The sequence below is a fragment of the Notothenia rossii genome, assembly GCF_949606895.1.
Source record: "Notothenia rossii genome assembly, chromosome: 5".
In the NCBI taxonomy this organism is placed as follows: domain Eukaryota; kingdom Metazoa; phylum Chordata; class Actinopteri; order Perciformes; family Nototheniidae; genus Notothenia; species Notothenia rossii.
The window spans coordinates 82,347,477-82,374,697 of NC_136903.1; the positions used below are offsets into that span (position 1 = coordinate 82,347,477).

The 27,221-nt window shown below is 42.1% G+C and overlaps 1 protein-coding gene across 1 annotated transcript; it reads right to left on the minus strand.

The window, feature by feature from the left end:
- adamts9 (ADAM metallopeptidase with thrombospondin type 1 motif, 9) lies at positions 1-27,221 on the minus strand. Its single transcript, XM_079685332.1, is given in 29 exon segments — positions 1-2,499; positions 2,758-2,919; positions 4,024-4,272; positions 5,920-6,087; positions 6,168-6,275; positions 7,890-8,009; positions 9,061-9,222; positions 10,807-10,971; positions 11,093-11,303; positions 11,407-11,533; positions 12,589-12,718; positions 12,878-13,044; positions 14,799-14,894; positions 15,061-15,178; positions 15,879-16,015; positions 16,157-16,338; positions 16,755-16,900; positions 17,892-17,996; positions 18,468-18,609; positions 19,199-19,345; positions 20,406-20,511; positions 20,659-20,699; positions 20,944-21,068; positions 21,175-21,258; positions 21,906-22,243; positions 24,295-24,457; positions 26,179-26,576; positions 26,862-26,970; positions 26,973-27,221. Coding segments are annotated over 29 exon segments (4,482 nt in total). The 5' UTR covers positions 27,060-27,221; the 3' UTR covers positions 1-2,310.

Here is a 27,221-nt window from a genome sequence, read left to right on the forward strand (position 1 = left end):
TTTGATAGTACCTCTACTTCACTTTAATCGTAACCTTTTCTGGAAATGAACAGAAATCCAACAAATCCATAAAAAATTAAATATTGACATAACATTATAATGAAGTAACAATAAATACAAGTAATTACATAAATATACAGAAATCTTCTTGAAACACAAACTGATACTGCCATTTGTGAATAAGAGACATACATTATGCTTATTTCAAGAGCCTGTTGATACGGTGTTAGGTTGACCTCAAGGGGTCAAACTGGTCTGAATGAAAAATGAAATTAAAGAAGAATGACAGGATGTGCTTTGTTAATACTGTGTCCTCTGATTTAACGCTGCCTTGGAATCACTATAGTATTGGTATTGCTTGTCACAAGCAATACCTCTCATTAGTAAATGATGTATGGTAATAAATGTTCTCACTGCTGTGTTAACAGGCCCTTAAAATAAGGTGTGATGTCAGTACAGACATTTATGACCAGGAGGAGTCAACTGGGAGGGCTGCAGGCAAAAGTTGCTCCTAACCACAGATTCTAGATCAGTTTTGACTGTCCTCAACAGGATGGTGAGTATTAAAAGGTGGGAGTTAACACACACCCTGGATCTGTGTTTAGGACCATCAAGTGCACTGGGTAGCCGCAACAACTCAAGCTTAATCTTAGCCAGCCAGAATCCCTCCAGTGCAAGGGAGAGAAAGATACGGCAGGGGGGCAATCATAACAGAGGCTGAGGTAGACACATTAGGTTGGCTCAGAGTGAGAGCTCTGGATACAAAACACTAGTAACTTCCCCTGTGGTCACAGGCATCACGTGTTCAAAGTCAAACATTTTAACAGCCAATTCTCGAACATTATTTCATTATATCTGTGATACACTTTGCATTAAACTGATCAATCTGATCAATCCACTAACTGCTCATGGAAAGATAAAAGGTACAGGAAAGGCAGTATCAAAAAGGAATGTGCCATAAACACCAAAAATGTGATGGTTCATTTTTGATATTTATATCTCATGTCTCCCTTGTTTGGCCAAAGCACCGATGCAGTGTAGGTTATCATTGTTTAATGGCTAGAGTTGTGTTGTGTTCCAAATGAGGTATTGTTGAGCATAGCATATTTAGCAACTCCAAGTTCTTACTGTACAAAGAAAACAATAACTAGCACAATATAAATACACTCATGTCAAGCATCTTTGGAGCAGAGAGCTTTAAACCTATTGTTTTGGTCACACTAAGGAAATCTGGGTCAAAACCCTCTGCCAAACTGGAATACAATGGCTATTAGTACTAATTACCACAAACCCAGTGAGACATTTTATTTTACAGTGCTAGTTCAGCTGCTGGTGCTGGTGTTTACTACTGTTACTGGACGTTTCAGGGACTTTTGAGTCAACATATTCATGCGTCGTGTCATTTTTGGGGCAACACCACTGTTTGTTTCATAGCAGAGGGTGAATACATAAACTGTAAAATAAAGTGTCTAAATAAGATTAGTAACTTCTCTAAAAAAACACATGTGCCTTGAGACAGATTGAATTCTTGATACAATAGCCATTTCAAAGATGTATATATTACAAATATGTATATATAGTACACAGCCCAAATACAGTCCTATGTAAGTTGGTGCTTTTAAAGTTCATAACAGAACATTGATTACATTGTGTAGCACCGTATAATGGAAATTATGGGCCATTCTTTGGATAATAAAAGAAGAAGGCATCATACTGTATATTCCTGATATACAAAAACATTCATCAGTATTTGCATATGAACAAAGATTGGCTAAATTTGCGAATACAAAAAGCTAAGACACAAAATAAACCACTTTAAAAAGTTAATGCTATATACAAAAGATAAAAAGGAAAACAAATATCTCAATAAATTATCTTAAGAAACAATATTTTACAAAACTAACTTTGATTGTGATACAAAGTGATCCTGAATTTGTTCAAATACTAACACAAGGCTCAACAACAGTTTTATGGTAACTAGGACTGACAAAAATGTTCTTGTGGTCACAGCTGTCACTGAAGTATTTTTGAAAAGGACTTTTTGGCACATTGCAAGAGAGCATATCTTTGCTGTTAAAGCACAACAGATATTTACTTTCCGAATGTCTTGAGGAAACGTTGACCATTCTCAGGCACCAGAGAGGGAGCAGGAAGTGGAGGAGGTTAAAAGTAGAAGAGAAGTGGGAATGTAATTTCTCCAGTGCAAAAAGCACCAAAAGTCAGAGCCCATTTAAGACTGGTTGTGAAAGAGTAAGACTAAAGGTATTGGGAAAACAATGTGAGGTTGAAAAACAAGGTATAGAGTATTTTTTACGAGCGTACCGAGCTCCATGGGTCTGTGCTCCAGTGGGGGCTAGACGGGCACGGCTGAGTATTGCACTGCTCACGATCTGGTGGCTTGTCATGGATCTCGCAGCTCAGATCGTTGAAACGCTCGCCGTTTGGACGCTGACAAACCACCAGCCTTGTCTTTATCCCACCTCCACATGGCTTGGTGCACTGAGGGAAGCAGGAGGAGAGGTTGTGTTTTACAGGTAGGTATGGGGAAAAGGTATTTGAGTGTAAAGTAAAAACTAGGGCCATTGCTGCATGTGATTTAAATTCGAAATCCTTAGCTGAATTTCAATGCATTGTTCAAATGATTTTTCAAACAAAAATGCTGATCCCACATTTTGAAATGTCTTCTTAAAGATGGTCCATGATCTTTCAGAGAGTAAACTGTAATCTAACCAATCAGTGAGTTGGCATCTGTCTTACCTCTCCCCAGTTGCCGTAGATCCACTGTGGACAGGGTCCTGACTCACAGGACCGTTGCTCATTGGGCTGGCTGCGATCCTCACAGCTGTTGGCAGGGTAACCGTTCTCATCCTGGCACACGACTACACGCCGCTGGAAACCTCCTGCACATGTGCTGGAGCACTAGTGTACAGAGGGAAGAGTGCACACGGTCAAATAGACGGTTCTCACACACAGATGTGCAGTGTATAGGTGTAAATAGGTCCCAGGGGTTATTCTACTGTACATTATTTACATTTCCTTAAGACATGATGACGCACAAACACACACTTAAGTATGACTCGTGGTCGTGGCTGCAAAGTATCAAATCAATGTGTCTTTGAATACATGGTTAAATGCAAACAGTACAAATCAATGTGCACTATGAGTTATGTTTTTGCTGCTAGCAAAGCCCATACTAAGAAACAGGTTATTTTAAACGACCGACCATATCTGCTGCTATATTAAAATAGATATCCTCAAGACAGAGGCAGGAAGTGACACCAGAAATAGCTTCACTCACTTCCTAGAATTATTTGTAGGTCAAAAGTTATTTTAGTAGAGAGACAGTTTAAAAACAACAACAATTGAAATAAAGGGGTCCATATGAGGGACAGCCAGTGTCTCCTGGGTCACGTAATCCCGTGGGTTTACATCTCAATAATTAATCGTAATTAATAATTCAGGGCCTAAACAACAGACTCACACTTCATGAGTGATTGTCAACGTTTTTGTTTTGGTTACATAACACAGTGTGGGAGTTAAATCACTTAAATATCTTCAAGGACTCTTAATCTCACTTATTGTATAATAGCTATCTCATACTTGTCTAATATGTTCCCAAAACAAACAGGAAACCATCATGTGAAGAGTTCCCACCAGTCGCGATACCGCATAGTGCAAGAAGTATGGCGCTGGCACTTTCTACTTTTGGCGCTCTTGTTTGAACCACACTCATCTACAAACTCAACCTTTATTCTGATCTCAACTACACGCCTGTCAGGTTTTGTGAAAACATCTTGCACATGTGTGATTTAGGTGAAACAAATCTGTCCACACACTGAAAAACAGACAGCAATGTATTAGAAGTTCCCACTGCAGTAGGTTTCTCCAAAAGCACTATTTTGCCATGATGACAAGTACACAGACTCACAAGTTGACATCAATACCAGTGTCCCTGTGGCTCATATTTACTGAACAGACATTACAGTGGTGTGATGTGGTGCTGCTTTGTGGAAGATGCCTTACCGCTCCCCAGGGTCCAGTCCTCCATTGGTGGGATTGGCTGCGGGGCAGGTTGTTCCTGGAGCTGCCATTTGGAGAGGGCGGGAAAGGTCGGGACTGACTGGAGCGGGACGGGCATTGAGACATAACACACTCCTGCTCTGTAGGAGGACGATCGTCTAGGTCACACTCATTAGAATTCATCTCCTGCTCACTGTAGTTGACACACTGGACCTGCCGTGTGGTCTTCCCCTGGCCACAGGTCACCGAGCACTGAAAGAAGAGAAAATAAGTGCATATGCAATAAGACATAAAAACACATTCTTGAAGAAAGCTGTCATTTTTAGATGGTGGAGGCCAGTCAAAAAAATCAACCATTTATATCGACCTGCTATTGGTATGAATGGCTTCAAGTGGGCCATCAGACCTGACTGTTTAACCTGCGATTTCAGAGGTTTAACCATATTGGAAAAAAAGAATCGATCACAGGTGCTATAATAACTTTAGGGTTATGATATATTTACCATGTTGAGTATCCTTGTCATCAAACAAGTAATTGCAAATCTTAAAAATGCCAACACTATGCACGGGCAAAAAACTCAGCTACAACATGCAACGACAGTACAGGAAGCGATGTGTGGTGCTAAAAAGGTAAAGGTTAAGAAAGCCTTTCTCTCTATCTTTCTTTATCCTTTCCAGGTATTGAAAGATCTTACAAGAGAAACGAGAAGCACAGATGACACTCAGGGAAATGAAGAGATTCACCTTCAGGCTCAGCTCCCTTTTCCCTGTGATAGTCCTGAACAGTGCCTGAATGACTGTGCCTGCTGCATACAGCTGACTTTAGATCTCAACATACAATTAAACCCTCTCACTGGGGGGCAGCAACTAACTCCCAATTTATTAAAGATGTCTGGCGATGCAGTGTCCCCCAAGGACCCAAGTTCAGATATATTTATTTTTAGGAAAGAAAAAGGCATAACTTTTATCCAAGCTCTAATGCCGTGAAACGCAGCTCCTCCCTTGCTGAGTTCACTTTATGTCTTGCATAAGGCGATGTATTATACTTATGCAACAGCTGTTTACTCCAGAATTCCACCTGGGATTACACTGTCCAGATGTTTATACTGCTGCGTCACAATGTAATGCCTTTCACATTATTTTAGATACTGCAAGAGGTTTTACATACAGCAAATCAAAAGTGTATGATCTGATACTAGAGGAAGCTGTGGATGCCTTACTGTTCAAGCCATGAGACCATTAACAAAACGGTCACACTGGAGTGCCACTGCCCGACAAATGCTATGGGTTAGTACAACTAGTGTGCATGTGTGTGGCTGGGATAGGCCCCTGAAATCATTTTTGGACTTGGGATGAACTATTTCCATGTGGGGGGGGTCAATGAGTGTCTTTGGCTTGGTGGTACATGTGTGGGTGTGTATGGTGACCAGACCTGCAGTCTGGCTGTACTGTATCACAAGTACTCTGATGAGAAACATCTGTAAACAAGACTGGAGCCCCTCACTCCAGCCCCTTGCATCTCCAGAAACGTTTGCCTCACTACACACACTGAGACACACACACACACACACACACACACACACACACACACACACACACACACACACACACACACACAGCGTATGCAGACAATAATTGTCCGTGTTGTTAAAAATGCATATAGAGGATACTGAAATCAATCAATCTTGCAGGAAGAAAAACATCTGGATCAGTTCTAATGGAAACAGGAAAAAGCTTTTTTAAATGTTGATTGATTTCAAACATTTTTTAAATGCTGATTTCATTTGAAACAACAACATCTGGCTTGTATCTTAAATTACTTTTAAGTTGTAATTTTGAGATAAACAGTAACTGGTTCAGATACAGTGGAGTACAGGACGACGGATGTTTTTTTCTTACCGCTGTCCATTCCAGCACTTTCCACTGTCCGCAGGCCACTACCGAGCACACTTCTCTGGCAGGGGGTTTTGGGAGGTGGGCGCACGCTGCCTCCTCTGCCACACCACCCTGGTTGTCACGGCAACTCACATAGCGCATACGTGTCCCTTTGCCACAGCTGGCACTACACTGTTTTGCAGAAGAGAAAGGTTCAGAAACTGGAAACCAACAAGAGACAAACAAAATGAAGATGTGACCGGACTACCAACCTGGGTCCAGGAGCCAAACCGCCACTGTGTTTTGTGGCCCTGGTTGGAGGGGACTTTAGTTCCTGGGGGAACAGGGTGGCTGCTGGGACACTGGGCCAATTCACAGTCCTGTGGAAGGGAGGACACACACACCCATTCATGCAGTGATTAACAAAATGAATATACTGTAACAACATCTGTCCCTGAACAGAAAATACCATGAATATCAGAGATAGCTCCTCTGACATGGGACAGTCATTATTAACTTAAACTTTATTCCTTTGGCTCTATGTTTCAGAGTAGTTGTGTTCCCATCAATCCTTTCCCCCAACCTTACCAAAATAACATGTACGGGGTCCGCCCCGTCAGTTAAAACTATGGATTGTGGCAGTAAGCCACTCAGCATAAAGCCCTGATCCCTGTCATAACAGGTCATAGTGGAGTGGTATTCAGGGCTCCAATGCCCATGCTGGCGTGGTTGTAAACTCCACCCCTAATCCACTCCCTTGTCTCTCACCTTCCGCCCTTTCCTCTTCCCCCCCAATGCCCTCTGACCCCCAGTCTCTAGGAATGAGGGCCTTAATCAGGTTCATAGGATCTGAGCAGGCTCCACATTCCTCACTCCGCCTCCTGATGGAAGCAAATAGTCCTCATGGCAGCATTTAGATTAGCTCTACGCACACTTCCTGTCAAAGTCACATTTAACATGTATAACCTGGTGTGTGGAAGTACTGAGCAAAGCATCTGTTCTCCTCTCTTTATTCAGACCTCCACCCATCTATCTACCCTTCTTTCTCTCTAAGCCCTGCTTGGTGGCTGCCTGGTGGGACTGGCGGCTGGTGGCCCACTTCATGGCTGGCTGGTTGGAATCACAACGAGGTGGGGCGACTGCTTCGGGGTCACTGGCTCTGTCGGCCCAGGCACCGGAATTAAGAGCCGCTGCGACTAGAGGGGGGCCTCATTCTGAGTCTGCATGCTCAGCCCTCTGAAATGGGTGTACGCCCCGCGCTGACCAAACACAACTCTGATTCAGCTCCAAATAGGTTCCTTTGGTGTTTCTGTCTCTCTTTTTGTGAGTCGAGCACTTAACAAACAGATGCACAAGCAGATTTAGAAAAACAATTCCACATGTAAACCTGATGACATCTATGTCTGTATCTGTAAGTGGTGGAGGATAAAGGAACAATATATTTTTAATTGTGTAAATCACTAGCCTGATTTAGTATTAGTAGTTTATTAAACATTAGTATCCTGTGAAATAGGGTTGTTTCGGCCTGTGGTAAAGTGTCCAGCTCTATTGAAATGAAGATACAGGAAAGTTTCAAGCGTACTTATTACGCAGATAGATAATAATCTATAGTAATCAGAAGAATAACACTGTAAGGTTATCTCAAACAATTTGGTATTTCTTTTGGGGATTCTGTGTGACAGTTGTGTGTCTCTATGTGGGGATAGTGAGGCTGGTATTACCTCCCCCTTTTTCTCTCCCTCTAGACCAGACTAGATCAGACAACATAGCTTTATTGAGACCAGGTGGAAATGAAATGTGTGTGTCTGCCCGTGTGTGTTTTGAGTGTCAGTGCGCATGAATGTGGATGCTTCCATCTCTCCACACAGTTTGAGACTAAACTGTTGCTCTCACAGCGAAGGACAGATAAAGAGATTGTGGGCAGTTGGGAGAAGTGAAAGAAACATGTTATAGAGGGTAAGAGGATGACAGGAAAGAAAGAGAGAGTGTCTTACCTGGGTGTCAGTGGGTCGGGTGGCGGCATTACATTCAGTGTCGTCCATGACAGCACCATAAGAGCCAACTACACACTTCACCGCTCGCATCTGGTAGCCTGGCCCACACGAGGTAGTGCACTGGGTTCAAAGAGGGGGAAGAAAGGAGTGGTGGGGAAACATTAGTAACAGAGCGCAAAGAGAAAACTTAGGAAGAGGCAAGCAAATAGCACAGATGTTCATCCAAGAAACTAATCCCCCACACAAACAAATTCAAAAACGGTACACCAGGCTCAGCAGTTAAAAAGGCTTATTCTGCCCTCCACTCTCTGAGAGAAATCCAAGCTTCAAGCGGGGTCTCAAAGATCAAATACATGAGGAACCTTTGTCCATATACATTGCACTTGTCTTTTTTCCACTGTAGCCAAGTCAGAGGGCACTACTCCACGCTCCCTTCTGCCTCACTGCCTCCAGTGAAACAGGGTCAAGCTTGTTTGGCGGCAACTTCAACTACAATTTGACAACGCTTCATTAAACAACTTCAAATATACCTTAACGTGTGCACATCCTCTGATGGGGGGCACAAAAATATCTCACATTTTTGGGTGTTCAGTTCTCTGTGCACACACACAAATGACTCCTGCACACACAGACACTATACTGTATGCATAACCCTATATAATGCTTTTGTAGAAGAACACGCCTACCCACATTATCCGTAGCTTTTGTATATTTATTTTTGGCAGGATGTGCTCTGAATCTAAACAGGCGAGAGAAGAGGGGACAGTGCTAAATGATGAGCTTAGCTTATCCGTGTCCTCCCCTTCGTTTACATCTGGGAATAATTCATCAGAGAAGCAACAGTAATTGTAAGCTTCAGCCGTTGTGTTGCTTCACATTTGCCAGGGTAGACCTCTATATTGCCTGTTTATAAAATATGTGACTATTCATTAAGTTTCTGGAATAGCCTCTTAAAAGTCTTGGGAAAAAAACACCAATTCTTCATTGAGATAATTGTTTATTAGGTCAATTCGCCAATCTGAACGCTAAATTGTAATTCCCAGTTTTAGACCAAACAGAGTGATGTTCTTTTCATCTGTTCTGAAATAAACAGTGATCATTTAACTTTATGCCTGACCCGTATTTAACAACCTTAAACCTTAAACAAGGTGTATGTATAAATAGGACTCACCTGTCCCCAGGGTCCGACCTGCCACGAGGCACACTCCGGTTGCTGGCACGTCTGCACAGACTCCAGTTTAGGTGAGCCACAGAATCGGTCATCTAAACGGTCCTCACCAAACTGACACCAGGTCTGACGGTGCTTATAGCCTTTGCCACACGTCACGAGGCACTGGAATAAAGGAACATTCAGGTTTTAGAGTGAGATATGTATACAGTATGTTATTACATTGAACCTGCTGGAATGCTATTTCATGACAGAGGAAGAGATCACTTGGTGTAGAGCAGGGCTTCTTAAACTCCGGACCAAGGCCCGGATCCGGACCAAACTGCAAATCAATCCGGACCGAACTGCAAATCAATCCGGACCGAACCCTGTGTCCCATTATTAAAAAAATAAATAAAAAAACGTTCTGATTCTGATGTAAATTAAAGTGGACCTATTATGCTATATTGGAAAAATATATTGTAGGACCTATACAAAACATGTCTGTGAAGTTTTTTGCTTAAAATACCAAACAGATCACCCATTGTAGCCATGCCTCTTACTGCTCATACCCCTCTTTTGAAGCCCTGTTAGAGAAACGCGGATTTTGGGTCCTTAGCTTGAAAAAAAAAAAAAAAAGGGGCAGAGCTAACGCCTGATCAGAATTCTACCGGAGGTAAAGTTAAATTCTGCTGTGATAAAACGCCATCCTGTTCTAAACCACATCAAGGATTATTTCTGAAACAGTATGGAGCTCAAATGCTTTTTCTCTTGCAGGTTTATCACTAGTTGAGTTCCTTTTTTTATTTCCTGCTTTTTAAACACATGTGCTCTCCAGTACAGGTTAGCTCTGAGTGTTAGCGAGGCTTGCTAATGTAAACAAATACGAGATTACGTCCAAAACACGTCAGGCATTGTTTCTGATAGCAACTTTCTGTGGGTCCTCCGCCGATTTGACGTCAGATCGGCAGCAAATCTGTATCCGCTCGTTGTGCACCCGTTTTAAAAAGATTTGGGTACGGCGGAAAAGAGAGAGGGTTTTATTTTCTGACGCTGCGTGAGTTCCCTGACGCACCGGGACTTTACTGGCATTGATCCGGACTATTGACCTTGTATAAAATTCACAAGTGGACCTTTAACTAAAAAGTTTGAGTACCCCTGGTGTAGAGGAAAGCAGGATATGCAGATTACAAAACAAATAGTGGTTGGAATGAACCAAAAGACAGGGCCAGAGCATGTGTTTATGTGTGAGTACAGTGCATAAGTATACAGTGCAGTGTAGGTGTTTGTATTTATCAGCACCACATGGGAGATCTAAAATATTCCTGGAATGCAGCACAAAGCTTTGTGAGCGCCTCGCTCTACAATGTGTAAACTGTACAGCAGTTAAGTAGAATCTTAGCCTGCAATCAGCAATTTCCCAACCCCTCAATATAGTGGGAGGAGGGGGAGAAACTCCACAAGGGAGGCATGCACGATCAATTTACATTTGACCCAGTTCACTTGGCGTGCTTAAAACTATAGTATTTAAATGATTTCTCTTTATATTGAATAAACATGGCCTCCGAAAAAGAAATGAAAATGTGGATATGCACAAGCTTCCTGTAACTCTACGCTAAGTCATCATTCCTCGCATTTTTCTATGTAATTTTCTATAAATTAAGAAGAGCATATCTTTAGAGAAACATTAAATGCATTTGTTTTTAATCTACTAGATTTTTTACTAGATTTTGTACTGGGCAATGAGGACAGAATAGGAGCTGAACTGACCTCAGACCAGTCCCCAGTCTTCCATTGTGGACAGAGGAACTCATTGCAGGGTTGGACGGTCGTCTTGTCCCTTTGACTGCATTTGCTCTCATCCCCTCCAGCCTCGGCAGTTTTCCGACACACTGCCCCGCGGCGGCGGTTGCCTCCACCACAGCTCATGGAGCACTGCGATACAAGCGTTTGAACATCAGCTCGAGTAAACATGCAAACACCACCAGTGATAGACTTTGACAAACATCTGGATTATGCTCACACACAAACCCGAATTTTCCCACAACTATTTTACCTCAGACCAAGACGAGTACTCCCAGCCGCCTGGGTTACAGTCTCCATGGCAACCTTCCTTGTCATCAGGTTTTTGCTGACTGCTACAGTAACGGTCATCCACCTTCTGGGTTTTACCATCGTCACGGCTGATTTTGGTACAGTATATTTCCAGGGTACGGTATCCGGGGCCACACTGAGATGTGCACTCACTCTTACGAGCCACATGCCACCTGCATCAAGGGCAAAATCCTTATCAGTATTGTACAATGATTAAGTGAAAACTAATTCATTGATTGGTTAATAATAAAGGCTGGCTGAACTGGTAAAACTAACCTGAGTTCACACTCAGTGTTACAGGCCTCAGTTAAGACAGCAGGTCTTGTTGTACCGTGACACCTCTGGTCTGACACCACCGCCCTGTCCGACTCTCTGCTACAGAGGATCTTCCGCTTCCGCTCTCCTATAAAGACATCATGACGCTTGAACAGCAGGTATAGTATACTTATATGATCTTATTCCTAAACTCAGAAAGAATGTTGAAATACTGCACCCATGAGAATATTTGTTTGTGTTACCTCCATCAAGCGATATTCAAGAATTTTTTTTTTTTTTTACTTTTGAACGCATTACACATTTTGCACCATTTGTTTGTTGTTTATCAATGAGAAAAACAAATCAATATGCAAAGCTTATGACTAGAGTTGCAATCAATGATTTAATAACTTCATCATCAGGTGAATCTCCTTCAACTGCTGCCTCACCTCAGCATCCTTAAGGTCATCCGTGTAGTTGTCTGAGTCAAAGCAACAGCTTGCTCAAGTACAATTGACAAGATCATAGGATTGCAATGACTACCTGCAGCAATGTTGGTGTGCTTTACCTTGGCCTTTGAGTTGAAATCCCAGAATTTAAATCACACTGCACCAACTTTACATGAGTGAGATTTAAACCTCATGTGGCTGCGGGAAATATATTCTCTATCAGTACCATGTTACCAAGTTCTCAGATCTTTGTGTGCCGCAGACTGCCAGAAAATCAAAAGTAAATTAAAAAAATCAAAAGGTGCTGAGGGCAATACATGTTTGCTGTTTGTCCTGCCGTGTGAACTCATTGGTTTCTCTTTGGAATTTACTGTTGGTACTTCAAGCAGGGCAGTGTCAAAAAGTGGAAAAAGACATTCTCAGACAAAGTGTTTGAGTCATAACACATAACAGGTTTTCGAGTTTACCTGCGATCCGCCTCTGCACGCCTACACACTCCGACATATGTCATGTCAAAGAAGGTAATTGGACACAGCACACTACGAGGTTGAACTTTAATCACTTGTTCCAAACCTATATGTCTAGCACGAAGCTGTCAAGTTTAGCCAAACAATCCTCTCCCTCCTATGCCTCCGGCTCAGCAGTTCCCACGTCGGCTCTCTCCGTCTCATCTCTTTTTTACTCTCACCACAAGATTTATCATCGACCACTCGCATCACCTCACTTTGCCAGACCCTTGGTGCCTCCCCCTCACCTTGGCACAGTCGGCTGCACTCCTGCCAGGGCCCATAGGCATCCCAGAAGAACTGCTGAGGTTTGTCTTCTATGGGGATGTTGAAGGAGTACCTGACATCTGGGTTGTAAAGGTTCCCCACAGACAGCACCTGGGGATTAGGCAGGCAATGTGATATGCATTATATTACAGTAGGATTATGAGTTTTAGACATCATACATAGTCCACTCGTTCTTAAGTAAAGGTAAAAACCGTTGAAGGTCAAACCTGTAGAACTAACATTTTAAGTGGCTGGATAAGGACAATTTACCTGGACAATGATGTCTTCCTCGATGCGCTCAGTACAGTTGATCCTCTCAATGACATGGTCAGAGCCACTGTACTCAATGACGGCATTTCCTACTTTGATTTCCCTTTTGAACATGCTGACCACAAACTCTCCATTAAGCAGGAACTCTCCGCGGCTGTTTGATATGGCTGCAGAGAGAGAGAGAGAGAGAGAGAGTCAGAGAGAGAGAAAACACTTGTTTGAACCCACAGAGACAGAGAGCCAAAATGAATGGAAATTCGATGTGAAACTCTTATGATGACTTTAAACAAGCTAAGTAAAAGAAGCAATAGCTTGATTTTGCTTTTTACAGAGCACCTTAGCAACACTGTGGATGGCATTTTCATTTAGAGTAAGGCACATGCGGTAGGCAGCAGTAAAGTCTTATTGGGGTAGAATAATCCTCTATTCCCGGAGCAGTCCCATCCATGGGCATGTTCTGTTCTGTTCATCAGCAGTCTGCTGCACTCATTCGCCCTAATGCGATTATGGAGCTAATTTCCTGCCTTTACTTTCCTGGCCATTTCACACATTACCCTAATATGACCGTGGAGAGCGGCCCTCATTCCAGCAAAATTGTTAATGACTGCGCCCACATAAAAACACACATAAAAACACACACAATAAAGGGTGACAACTAAAATAAAACATGTTAATACGTTTACAGGGTGGCATATAGTCATGGGAAATATACAGACCTAGAGACAGAATGAAGGATAAAAATATGCAAACATACACTGCACTTACAGTACAGACACACCTTAGTTGACCTTAATGGAATGGTAGCCAGAGGGCTATCTGAGCTCAAGTATTAGCATGCTTGTGCCAACAAGACATGCACACTAACAGCTGACAAAGCAGCCATATCCAGACAGACATATTGTACAGAAAGACAAAAATGTACAGAACCAAAGAACATGAAAAGCTGCACACACACAAAATACAAAGGCCTTAAAGGGGACCTATCATGCAAAATGCACGTTTTGATGCCTTTCATACATAAATATGTGTCCCCGGTGTGTCAGGGAACTCACGCAGCGTCAGAAAATAAAACCCTCTCTCTTTTCCTCTGGACCCAAATCTCTAAAAACGGGGGAACAACGGAGCTGATCCAGATTTGCGGCCGATATGACGTAATATCGGAAATGTGGACCCACGGCACTATCAGAAAAGTTGCTATCAGAAACATTGCCCGACTGTTTTGGACGTAATATGGTCGGTGCATGTTACATTAGCATCGTTAACACCCAGAGCTAACCTGTATTGCATGTGTGTGAAGAAGCAGGAAATAAAAAGGAACTCATCTTGTGGTATAACCGGCAAGAGAGAAAGCCTTTGAGCTCCATACTGTTTCAGAAATAATCCTTGATAATCCATGATATGGCGTTTCATCACGGCAGTATTTAGTTTAGACAGTAGCTGCCGGGTCCCGCATGAGCTCAGACCCCTCCTTTTTTTTTTCTTCAATATATATATATTTTTTAAAGCTTTATACCCCAAATCAGCACTTTTGAAACAGGAAGTGAAATAGATGGATATGAGGCATGGCTAGAATGGGTGATCTGTTTGGTATTTTGAGCAAAACACTTCATAGACATGTTTTTTATATATTTTTATATATCTGAGACTTATGCTATTGCCTAAAAATAGCATGATAGGTGACATTTAAAACCAACTGACCTAGCTGGAATGGTACCCAAAGGCCAAGTTCTTGCTCATTATTGTGTTAGCATGCACACTATACTTGAACTCCTTGGGTTTGCCCTTAATGTACTTAACACCCAAAAGCTGAACATTAATCACAGAGAGCCTATTGTTTTAAAGAATTGCTAATATTTCTGTAAATGTAGAAATACAATGAGAATATGCCAATTTCTTTGAAACAAGGTAATGGAGGTCTTACCGAGGTAGTTGTCATCCTCCGGCTTCCCTGAGTAGCTGTGTTGACGCACATCTACGTTTGTAGCACCACTTGGTATTCGCACAACATCATTATAGCCTGCAATTATGAGTATTGTGTTTAGATCATTAGTACACTCTAGTTCTCTGCCTATGATACAGACAAATAAGCACATGTACACATGCGTTAAAGCAATATAAAAAGCTGCTGTCTTTTCTACTTGCTGAAAGTAAATGATAGTGTAATAAAAGAGGCTATAGCTCACCATACTGGACAATGTTAAAGGTGCCTGCCACAGTTTTGCAGGAAGAGTTGTCACCTCCGCACACGCCACACTTGTCCCTCCTGGCTTTAGAGTTTAATACATGGTCGCAGCCCGCTTGCTGTTCAGTAAAGAGGTAGAAATGAAGGATATTTATTAAATATAAAATAGGACAATGCCAGGAGTAATGTAAAGGGTTACAGTAGAAAGAGACAGGGAGAGATAGTGGAAAATATGGAGGATATAAGGGAGAAAGTTGAGAGGGATGTGCAGACATTATAGGACAATGCACAGGAAGGCTTAAAGAACAGACTCAAAAAAAAAAGAATACTTTGTTCATCTAACACCGTTTAATCCCTAATGCTATCCAAACATTCCGGACTGTTATATTGATATGCAAGATAAATGGACTTTTACTTGGCCAGTATTTCTTGATGAAATACTGATCGTGTAAGATCAAGTCAAACCTAGGGACTCATAAAATTGTTAAATGAGAAATTGAGTCATGGCCATTTCTTTCAGATGACACTAATTTGAAAGAAATGTCCACATAAGGAATGACATGAAATGTGCTTCTACATTTTGAAGGCAGATCAAGAGGCGCATGGATAAAATCCACTTACTAAGGCCAGGGAGGCCACTTACTGAACCACAACCTAACCAAAAGGCTGTGTGTGGTTACCAGTTTACACAGAGAAACCCACTGATTCTTTCAAGAAGCATATTGCTTTCAAACTAAAACTCTATCTGTCAAAGGTTTGAGGCAATATACACAGTCTGGTTTGGCAAAGTACTGAAATGCTTTTTGAAAAAAGCCTCACCCTGCACAGGCCCTGGACACAGATGTCGTTGGTATCGGGTCCACACGGTGTGCCGTCAATGACCCTGTCCCTGAGCTGGTAGTAGGCCGTGCTGCCTGCCACCCTACAGAACAGCTTGCACCGGTCCTTCATCAGGACTGAAAAAATAAGCAACAAAGACACAAAAACATTGAATAATAATGGATTATAACGCCTAACTGACATTATGTGTCTATTATGCAAAAGGGGTTGGCAAAAGAAGCAAACAGGATGCCAGGGACATAAAAAAGGATTCTCACTTCCGCTGTATTTGGGCACCCAGCGAACATTTGGAGGTAGACCGTTAATGTTGAAGTGTCTGCCATCGAAAGCCGCGCATTGTTCCTCCCGGAAGTCCTTCGTTTGCATGGAGCAGGGCTCAGAGTTACAGGAACGAAACTTCATTCGGCGACCCACACAATACAGTCCTCCATTCTTGGGCCTGGAAGCAAGATTAAGAAAGGGATAGGGACAGTGTTTGGTTAAATGTAGTCAATATTTTAAGTTGATGCTTACCACTACAGGTCAAACATTCACCTATTCTCCATTTCTCATCACAAACTTAGAGCATGCCGCTGGCATACTTTTCAGATACAAACTCATTCTCGTCATGCCCAATTATTTTTCTATACATCTATTAAACTAAGATGCAAGGCCACACATGGAAACTTGAGTGATCTTCTCATTTTCCAGGAAACAACCCTGTAAGATCTGCTATCAGAGGGCATCAGTTGATGAACACTAGCTATGAAAAGAATTCCTTTAAGGAGGTTTGATCTATGGTACATTGACTTCAGCAGCTAAGATGGAGACAAGGTCCACTAGGCATGCGTGACTACAAAGAGAGGGACTACTCACACGGGTCGGTTGCATTCGCGCGCAGCAATCTTGATGCCACCTCCGCACGTCCGAGAACAGGTACCGAAAGGGCTCCAAACTCCCCACGCCCCCTCTACAGGTGCAGCGTCATGCTCTTTGGCTATACACAGGCCGTGTTTGCAGTGCTGCAACGACAAAGAAATGTATGAAAAAATGAATGAAGAGACATGAATGAATTAATGAATGAAGAGAGAAAGAATAGGAGCAGAAGGAGTGAATGTGGTTAGCAAGTGGAAGAAAGAAAAAAAGGCAGAATATCTCCAAGACAGAGAGAACAGACGGAGTGAGCTTATGAAATTGTATCCACGGAACTGGCAACACATCTATCTGCTCTCCGGTGCTTTGATGCTAATCTGGGAGAAATTATACAGTGAAGTAAATAGAAAAAAAGGAACTGAAAAAGACATTACACGGAAGGGTCTGTCTGGACAGGAGACAGGAAAATGTCACGCACAAAGTCAATAAATATATCTCAGCTCACAACAGGAGGATAATCTGGCTGTGTTCAACAAACAGACTCCAGATTAAGTGTTTAGTCTGGAGTACTGCATGACATGGGATGAGAGATTGGGGCAAAAGGTTTGAAAGGTTGTGTGTGTGTGTGTGTGTGTGTGTGTGTGTGTGTGTGTGTGTGTGTGTGTGTGTGTGTGTGTGTGTGTGTGTGTGTGTGTGTGTGTGTGTGTGTGTGTGTGTGTGTGTCCTCTTAGGCCTCCATGTCGCTTTCATGTTCTCTCAGTCTTAGTGGCAGGAAGCCAGGGGTTAGTGAGAAAGTCGTAATTAAAAGCTGCGCTAAGAGTCGACTTGAGAGATACCTCCATCATGTACAACTTCACGCCACACTCTTACATGCCAGCCATGTTTAATTACTAGAGTTTACCACGTGTCCATAATCCATTTTTTCCATGACTCACTGGAAAGGTTGTTACATCAAAATTAAGAAATGTGGTTAGAGTATAAACAGAACCATATGGGTATTTAAATGTAATGTAATGGATACAAATGTGGCTATCCTGTGTTGTCGAAAGATGTTTAACATGTTTTTTTATCTTTAAACATGAAAAACTTTAATAAAACGGATTTTGAACTCATATTTCTTGCTCCTGCCACTTTTCCTACCTTCCCAGGAGAGCATTCAGTGCCGTCTGCCCACGGCATGTGCTGGGTCCTGCAGCCCCGCTGGGCCCCCTCTGGACTGGTGCACCACAGCCTCCTACACTGGGTCTGGGAAATACACAAACACACAGCGTTAACCTTGAGATTCCACATAACAAGTCAGACAATCAGGGAAAGACAGGGCACGTGAATGTCATGCTAATAACCTTACTGTTGAACTCTGTCAAATGAATGGACTTCATTTGGCACACGTCCACATTTTAACACAACATGTGACTCTATATATACAGTAAGACAACTTACAGTGCTTAAGAGAATCACATTTATTTTGGAGACATTTCTGCAGTATGCATTTGATCAACAAGGCCATACTAAAGTATATGGATGGTTTGGTGTGATGATTCGAGCCTGATTCTAGGTCCTATATATCAGTTACATTTGTTGTTATTTGTTTGCATCTTAGAACAAACTATCATTGAGTTGTTTAAACTGCAGCATATGATCAAAACAGAAGAGGTTTCCCTCAAAGACCCACACCTGCAACATGGCAGTTTGGATTTGAACACAGACTTCACCTACCATATATGGGCACACCTGCGTCCCCTGCCCAAATATCAATTCACACTGTTTATTGACATTGTATACCCGTCCAGGCAGCTGCTGCGACAGACTGTACGGTCTAGAAGCGGGCTCGTCCAGCAAGCACTCACCATATCCTGTGCTATTAAGAAATACAAATTAAATGACTTATAGAAAAAAAGGGGAAAAACAAAAGACATTTTTACTGTACATTTCTCAATTTCTTTACTAGTTTCTGTTTATATTCAGTCAGTTATTTGCAATTGGGGGGATCTCAAGTGTTGGGGACACATGTATAACTTTGGATAGTGTGGGTGGACAGTTTTGCAAAATAGATTTTTGACAGCTGCCAGATACACTTGTTTGTGCTCCTTCCTACAGTAGGGGTTCCCTGATGTTTCTCTGCAAGAGTCTTTGGAAGCCCTGAGACATGGTGACTGTTTGTTTACATTTAAACCTAGAAATGTGGCTGTTGCTGCCAAAGTTGGGGTAAGAAATGCATACAGTGCACTCTGTGTGTGTTTGTATGTTTAATGGATGTGTGAAATCTCTGTGATAAAGTTGTACAAACACAGTATTTTAAAAGGGTATGTTGCCAGGGTTTTAAAACACTATTGAACAACTTCCACACATGCACATCCTATTTGATTCAAGTAATTTAGGAACTTCTCAGCAGAGAAATGCTAGGAAAAAACATATCTAACAATCCTGAAGAAAACAGTATGACATACTCAAGGAACTCTGTGATGTACTTCTTGCTACACTTTGACCACATCCAAGGGTTTGTGTTGTAGTTAAGTGTGGGCGCCATCACATGTTGCTGAATCTTAACTCCGTCCTCCTTACACTTGTTACTGTCATCATGAGGCATGTTGAACCTAGCACAGAGAAAGCAGATACAACATTAAACAAGGGAAATAGATTCCTTCCCCCAGTATTTGGCAGAGATTAACATAAAAGCCAGTATTAATGTTGATGACAGCCTACAACTTGGAAGTTTCATAACATAAGTATTTTGCAAACCGAAATAGACAAGAATCAAATAGAAAAAGTTGTATTTGTGCTTCAGTGCGTTTCATTGGTCTGTGCACATGTTTTCAATCCTAACATTGATGATATATTTCCTCTGTCACTATAATGTTGGCTCTGGTAAAACCCATTCATGGTTGCAGCTTAAAATAATACAGAGCATTTGTATTTCCTGATTGCGGGGTGTTTGGAATGCAACCAGCACAATATTGAATTATATGAACATTGGGCAATAGACCAAGCATAATAAAAAAAATCAGAGCAGCATGAGTATAGGAGAACAATCAAGCTCCTGCCGGGTGAGTAAATAGGATCCTGGTTGGCGGTGGACAGGTACAGCAGCGCACTGCCCGCAGCCCTCCCTCTGACCTACTCAGCTCCCCACCTGACAGGTACCATCTAACACTGAGCTCTGCACTAAGTAGCCGTCAAGCATGTTGTCACCGCTTGATGCGGATAAACGTGGATGTGAACAATCCCACCTTTTGTTTAGTGGTTAGAAGGAGCATTTGTTAGAGGTGATGAGGGCTGTTAAGGTCTGTAACAGTCTCCACCGGCTCTGGCTGACTCAGGACGTAGGACAATGCAGAGTTTGCTGAAGGGCAGGTTTCACTACATTTCTGAGTATCTAATTTACCGCCGTTTCTCTTTACCCTCAAAATGAAAGGCAGAACAAATTTGAAATATAATCAGAAACACACCAACACATCAGCAAATAATGGGAAAACAAAAAGGAATGCACTGCTGTTTTTGTTCCAAATAAGCAGGACTCCTTGATCCCCATCTGCTGGTTAGCAAGCATTGATTCCTAGAGACTTTTGATGTGTCACTGACGGAAACACTTCCCCTAACTAGGAGCAGTATCACAGTGCTTAAGTTAAACAACCAGTGGACACATGCTGTGCTTACACATGGCCAAGTTCATGGGCGATGGTGAATGCGGTGCTGAGTCCATTGTCCTCACTGATGCTGCAACTCCTGTATGGATCACACACCGTCCCCAACTCTGCCAATCCTTAAAAACGGGACAAAAAAGGAAACTCACGTCATTTCTGCTCTTTTTCCATTGTGATTTATCCACCAGCATCACACAAAAGTAAATAATATAATTGATTATATGGTTTGAAGTCTATGAGCATATTTAAAAACAAAATGCACGTACCTAATGTGTCACACTTGTCTCTTGCTCTGCAGATGTCCTGCCTATGGTGGACACACAGATAATGGGTAATGGTCAGTGGCACTGCACAAGAAAAGAACACTTCCCCGAATTGAATGGGGTCCTTCTCATTTAGGTTCAAATAGTAGTTCAATTCATCAGGCCTCTGGAGACAATTTATTCCTTTTCTTTTACGTAAATGATCTCCAATTATTTGAACTTGGACAATGTGATTTGGTAAATGCTGTCAGCAGCAATTAATGCAATAATTCTATACGTTTCTTGCACCTGGTTATTAGGATGGCAGTGTCATGATGGGAATGATGGTTATCATCCAGGAGGTTCTGGCTCTGCTGCCAAATGCAGAAGTTCTTTAAAGTAGTCTGTGCATTAAAGGAAATGACTGGACCTTCCTGAGAACAAACAGAGAGCAATTATTGAAAGGAATGATAACATTGATCACCACATACTTGATTTAAGTGAGCAAGTACATTGATCCAAACTAATTAGCAGTCTTACCGGCTCGTTGTTTATTATGACTAACTTTACAATCACAATGTTAATGAGGTTGCCAATGCTGGGGTCCTTGTAGATGGAAGATACCTGAAGAAAAGAATAAAACATGAGCTGAATCCTCTGAATGAAGACATTTTCAAAGTGAACTTATTTGTGTTATGCGGATCAATATGTAACAATATTTTCCTTCACTCAACCAAGGTGAAATGTGACACAGTATATTAACTGGAAAATCTATCATGGGCTGCCTTCCTGCAGTTTTAAGTAAGGGAATTTGGTTGATTGAAAGATCAAGTTGATAATGGCCTGAGCCCCTGTAGAGAAGGCAAGCTTTGCCAAGAAACAGAATATAGGTCATCCTAGCCTCCCCCCCACTGTTGGCCCCAGACGCCTGAGGAAACTGGTATTTGAAGTGGCCGCGAGTATGCGCTCTATGTGACATACCTGAGCTTATTTTTAACATTCATCAAAGCTGTCAGGCCAACTCTACCTCGAGCTCCCCTCTCTTCCTTCTAGCTGTTTGAAAGAGGTGTTTACCCCTGCCCTAGGCTGCCCTTTTCCCCTTCCATGACCCTACTCCAAAGGCCAACTGACTGACTTGCAGCTCAGCAGAACAGGTACATACACTTTGTGCACCACATGTACTTTCTGGCCATAATTGTGCAGATACATAAACACACTTCCATCTCCCAGCCCACTGCCTCCATCAACCAACTAGCAGAAGTATAACTTACTATGGACATTAATGTGAGAATGTAGTGTTGTAGGTTGCTGCCATGATGCTCCACCATTTTGCTGTCGGCCACCAGCATGACTTCAACAAAGCGTGGGTAGGAGAGGAAGCGCTTTGTTCTCTTGTGAGGTCCTGAGTCACCGCTGCTATCATTTGATGGTCTGGTGCTAGAGTTGCCGCTCGCCGATCCGAGCAAAGCACCGCCGGCCATGCCGGCACTTAGTGACTCCAGGTCATTGAACATACCGCCGCTGACCACCGGGGCTGCATCGGACACATCGGTAACCCCGACCAGTGGCCCTCTCTTCAGCTTGTGTCTCTTGTGTCTGTGTTTGTGACCTAGAGAGGGAAGCAATGGAGCATTTGTAAATATACAAAGATTGAAGGATGATTGGAAATTCATTCATTCAACAAAAAAAAACATACAAGGTATGAATCAATGTGTGTTTAGAATAAAGCTTAGGAAGTGGGTTTATGTTTTTAAATGTCAAAATAAATTGACAGTTGGCTGACTGGAAATGTGTATAAAATACCGCTTTCTCTCTGTTGTTTATTGTCGCTGAAAGAGTTGGTTGACAAATGAACACTGCCTGGAATGCCTTTTTTTCTCTCCTAGTCCTCTTTCAGAAAAGAAGGAAGAGAGAAGGGCAAAGAGTTCAGACGAGGTAAACCTGGCACCCAGCCATAAAAATTGAGCACAAACTGCAAAGCTCAAGCTAAAAGAAGACAGTTTAACAACTGGGCAGCAAAACCTCTTAAGGCTAAGGGGAATGAATTCAGATTTTAATCATGGCAGGGCAACACAACTGCTGAATGCCAGTCTTTTTTTGTTTTCCCATCACATGTAGATCACCCTGTCTGGACCACCAACAATGCATCCCCATCTAAATTACAGTGAACTAGAACTACATCATATTATTGGATCTGCTTTCAGTATACAAGATTTCTGATAAAGGAAGAACAATTTGCTGTACTTCAAAAATCACAAGGTTACAATGGATCTTTGTACAAAGATGAATCATTCTTGGCCAAAAATCTCTCACAGTCAAATGTATGTTCCTCCAGGCTATGATCACACACACACACACACACACACACACACACACACACACACACACACACACACACACACACACACACACACACACACACACACACACACACACACACACACACACACACACACACACACACACACACACACACACACACACACACACACACATATTGTGTTACACTACAGACCAAAAGAGAAACACACACATGTTTACATACACAGAAAAACCAAACATCTGCAGAAAGATGTCCAGCAGACACAGAGAACACATTTATCTGATTTGTTTTCTTAGTTTTGATCATTTGACACGTTTAAGTTGCATGGCTTCTTTACTATAAAGTTTACACTGCATGTTCATGGCAGTGGGTCTACCCAACTTTCTTATCAAAGAGGAGGAGGAAGTACAAGAGTCAACAGGAAGTTCAGCCAGTAAACTGAGATGGAGTGATACAAGGGTGAACTTACAAATGATTTTCCTGTGTGATAGTTGGAAAGCTTCCTCACTACTGTGTAGCAGTGGGCTCTGCACTGAGCAGACCAAGACATGATATGAAAGCCAATATAGTTTCAATACAATACTTCTACTTAAATACTGTCAATTTGAAAAATGTCCATATCAATTAGATTATTTCATTAAGAAATGGCACAGAAAGAAAAGGTAAACAATATTTCACTATTGAATCATTAAGCATCGTTCCTTTTCCCCCTAATATTATCAATCGTTTTATGTTTCATTTTAGGAATAATTTATGTTCAAGAACCAGCACTGCGGAGTCATTTTGTTTATTTTTGAGCTATGACTGTCATAGCTCAAACAGCTGAGTTTCTATTAGATGATTGGTCCCCTGTTGCAACTGATAGCAGAGCCTTTGAGGGAAGCACACAATGATGTCAGAAAGAACCAATTAAAAAGGTCACATTATGTGTAACATACGGACCCACAAAATGGAAAATTCAACTCACAATACACACGTAACACATGAAAACACTTACAAGCACAAGAAGCAACCACATACACAGTTTTTGGTTTTTAAATGTAGCACTTGGGAGGTCCATGGTCAGAAACATCAGTGGACTAGTTAGCTAGAAAGGGGACACTGGGTGATAGTTGACTTGAGAAGATATTGAAGACAGCCAATTGGCCATCTCAGTGGTGACGAGGTCCGAATTAACATTAGTTGCACGTGTGTGTCTCTGTTTGAAAGTGCATGTATAGAGGCATGAAGGTATGTACAGTATGTGGCTTTGTTTGTGGTGTTTAGAGTTTGTACATTTGTGATAACCTTTTCTGTATAAATTGCATGCATGCAAATGCATCATGTAAATCAAATACCTGAAGTGTCACAAGCTGTGTTCTCCCCAGATGGTGGTTCCTTGGGTGCGCTCTTCCTGTATACAATATGAGGTTTTGTGTGTTCCTCTTCATAATGTTCTCCTTGATAGCTGTGTAGGGGCTCCACAAAGTACTCTCCTTCTGGAGACCTGAAAGTGCCAAGCTGGATGGCAGAACAAAAATGCACAACAGTTAGTCTCCATGAGTCCATTTTCTATAAATGTTCATTCCTTTACAGCAGCAACGCAAACATGGGGAAAACTTGCAAAGTGAATACAAACAGGACCAAGGGGAATATACCGTATGGTTCAGGAAGATAGTTCAGCAAATCAGTGAGCCGCCATACCACTTTAATGCAATGTATGTTATATGTACAGAAAGTATTATTGCAAGCAACAGTTGAATGTGGCTAATTTACTCATAATTAGAGAAAATAAGCAATTCAGAGACCCAAGGGCTTCAATAGATGTATTTTTGCATTCATGTTAGACTGGTCTCAAAGCAGGAGGAAAAGCATAACAGTAAGACCTGTGATGACTATCAGGGAACATAGTGAGACTGTATGTTTTTGGCAGGCTTGCTGAAAGCCCTGTTTTATGTATTTCACCTGGCACGTCTAGTGTGACTGGCTAACGTGGAGGTCTATGATGTTCCAGATAAGGAGCTGCCAACCCAAGCACATTTTGCTCATTGGCAACGAAAAATCATCATGCCAGCCCTGGGGGCTGATACAAGTTTGCCACACACATTTGTAATCCCTGATGGTAATATAATACTGTTTTTTAAAGTTCTCACGAGAAAACATTTTCTATTTATTTTGTGCAAAATATGTGCTACAGGATGGATTGTTTTTTAGTGAGGGGGAAAACTGAAGCTTCCTTTCTGCCTTACATTCCCTTGAGCAGTACACAATTGACATTACTACATTATGAACTGCGCTTTGATTGATCTGGAGAGTTGGCAAGGCTAAACAGAATCTCCCTACAAGCTTCCCTGCAAGAAAAACAAGTATCACATTTTAAGATGTTCAGAATGTGTGGCTATCCGTAGTATTGTCTTTTTTTATATAACAAATGGGTCCCAGAAGGCTTGAATAAATATGAATGTATGCTCCATAAATGTCAGCTCAAATCCCTAAAGCTCTCTGCAGTGCAGAGCATTCAGACATATTTTAATTTGATTAGTCATTAGGGAGTATATTAAACCTTGTCTCGTATGTATCTGTCACCTCTGTGGTGCTTTTAGATATAAACTCAGAGTGCACTTTTGCTCCACTCTAAACGCAAGCCTGGGAGTTCGGACCAATTTGTGATGACGTCGGTACCACCCGTACTCCCGCTGCATTAGCGTGCGTAAAGACGTCACTGACAACCGGGAGTCCAGAAAGAGGCATGGGAGTAAGATTTAGAGCCGAGTGTTCATTAAACTGGACTGCAACCAATGGACTTGCGACTCTAGAAAGTTAGCACAGTTTTGTACTATTTTGAGTTATTTAGACTCTGAAAGCCCCACTAGAGGATCCTGCAACAAACATAAGCCATAACAACTCATTGTCCAAGTAACTCAGCTTTAGCTTCACTTCATTTTGATGAATGTTTACAACTGTTTTAATTGGATATACACAGTTTTGAACTGTTTCAAAACATATTTGAAAGCAGACAAATGTATGACTGTTTACGTTTGATAGTTGCTCTATCATTTAAAAACAGTTTGCGCACTAAGTTTGCACTAACAATGTCTTTACTTTTTTGTTTCTAAACCAAAGTTGAGGCAGGTTTCCAGGTCTTGCCATAATGCCCACTAAATAGCCATGGTTGAAAAGTAAAGCACCCGGTGGTAAAGTCATCACATGCACGACGAGTGTAACCGTGCGTAAAAACTCACCAGTCCGGAGCACAAACTGATGACTGCGGCGTGTTCTGCTTCTGCATTTACAAGTCCTTTATAGAAGCAGTGCCTTAACTCCGTGTCCTCTTCCTCCTCCACCTCCCCATCTGCTGCAAAATCCGTTATGTTATCTCCTCGGGGCCCTCCAAATACTGACACAGTGTAGAGAGGTGCGATAAATCCCGAATCCAGCGTGAGGTTGAGGTGATAATGCTGTCCGAAAGCAGATATCCTGTAATGGATATTTGACGAGGCCCACTGATCCGTGCTGTTGCCGGTGCTTTCGTCCAAACTTCGCCTTTTTCTCCTGAAGTGCACACTTGTGGGAAACTTGTCACCGGCTTCATTCACTCGCACCGGTGTTACAATCTCATAAGCGCCGATCTCCTCTTTTGCTGGGGAATAACAAAGCAGTTGAGAATTAAGTAGCAATCCAATTGCATCAATACAAATCAAAGAGACCGAATATGTAATATGCATATCAATTTTATTTTCCTGGAAAAATCCGTTGTTTCACAGCAATTCAAGGAAATGACATTCAGTAAACTTTAGATATCTAAAGAAAAAGCGCTGCAAGTCATGTGCTTGGCTGAATTCAAACTCATTCATTCTCTGCCTTCAATGTTAGAGAACTACTTTATGAGGGGAAATGCATGGGTAGTCGGAGTGGCATACTTTACCTGTGTTTGAATTCAAAAGCAATTTCCCCGTAGAGGCAACTACATTCAAGAAATCAGGGAAAAGTAGGAACCCCAAGCCCCAGAAGAGCACATGCATGATTGTCCACGTTCAGAGGAGAGCGGCAGCCTGTATTCCTGTAGTAATCCTATATTCCTCCGGTCACTCCGGGCTTTCCGCCTCCGGTCCGCCTGCCACATCCAAGTTTATTATCCTCGACTCTTGAGTAGATGGTCTCTCGCCGGTGAAGTACACTGCTGGGACGTGAGAACTTCGCGGATTCCCTGGCGAACATGCATACTGCAGAGGGGTGGGCTACTCCGACAGTCACTGCGATGGGATCACTCTCCACTCCACTGCAA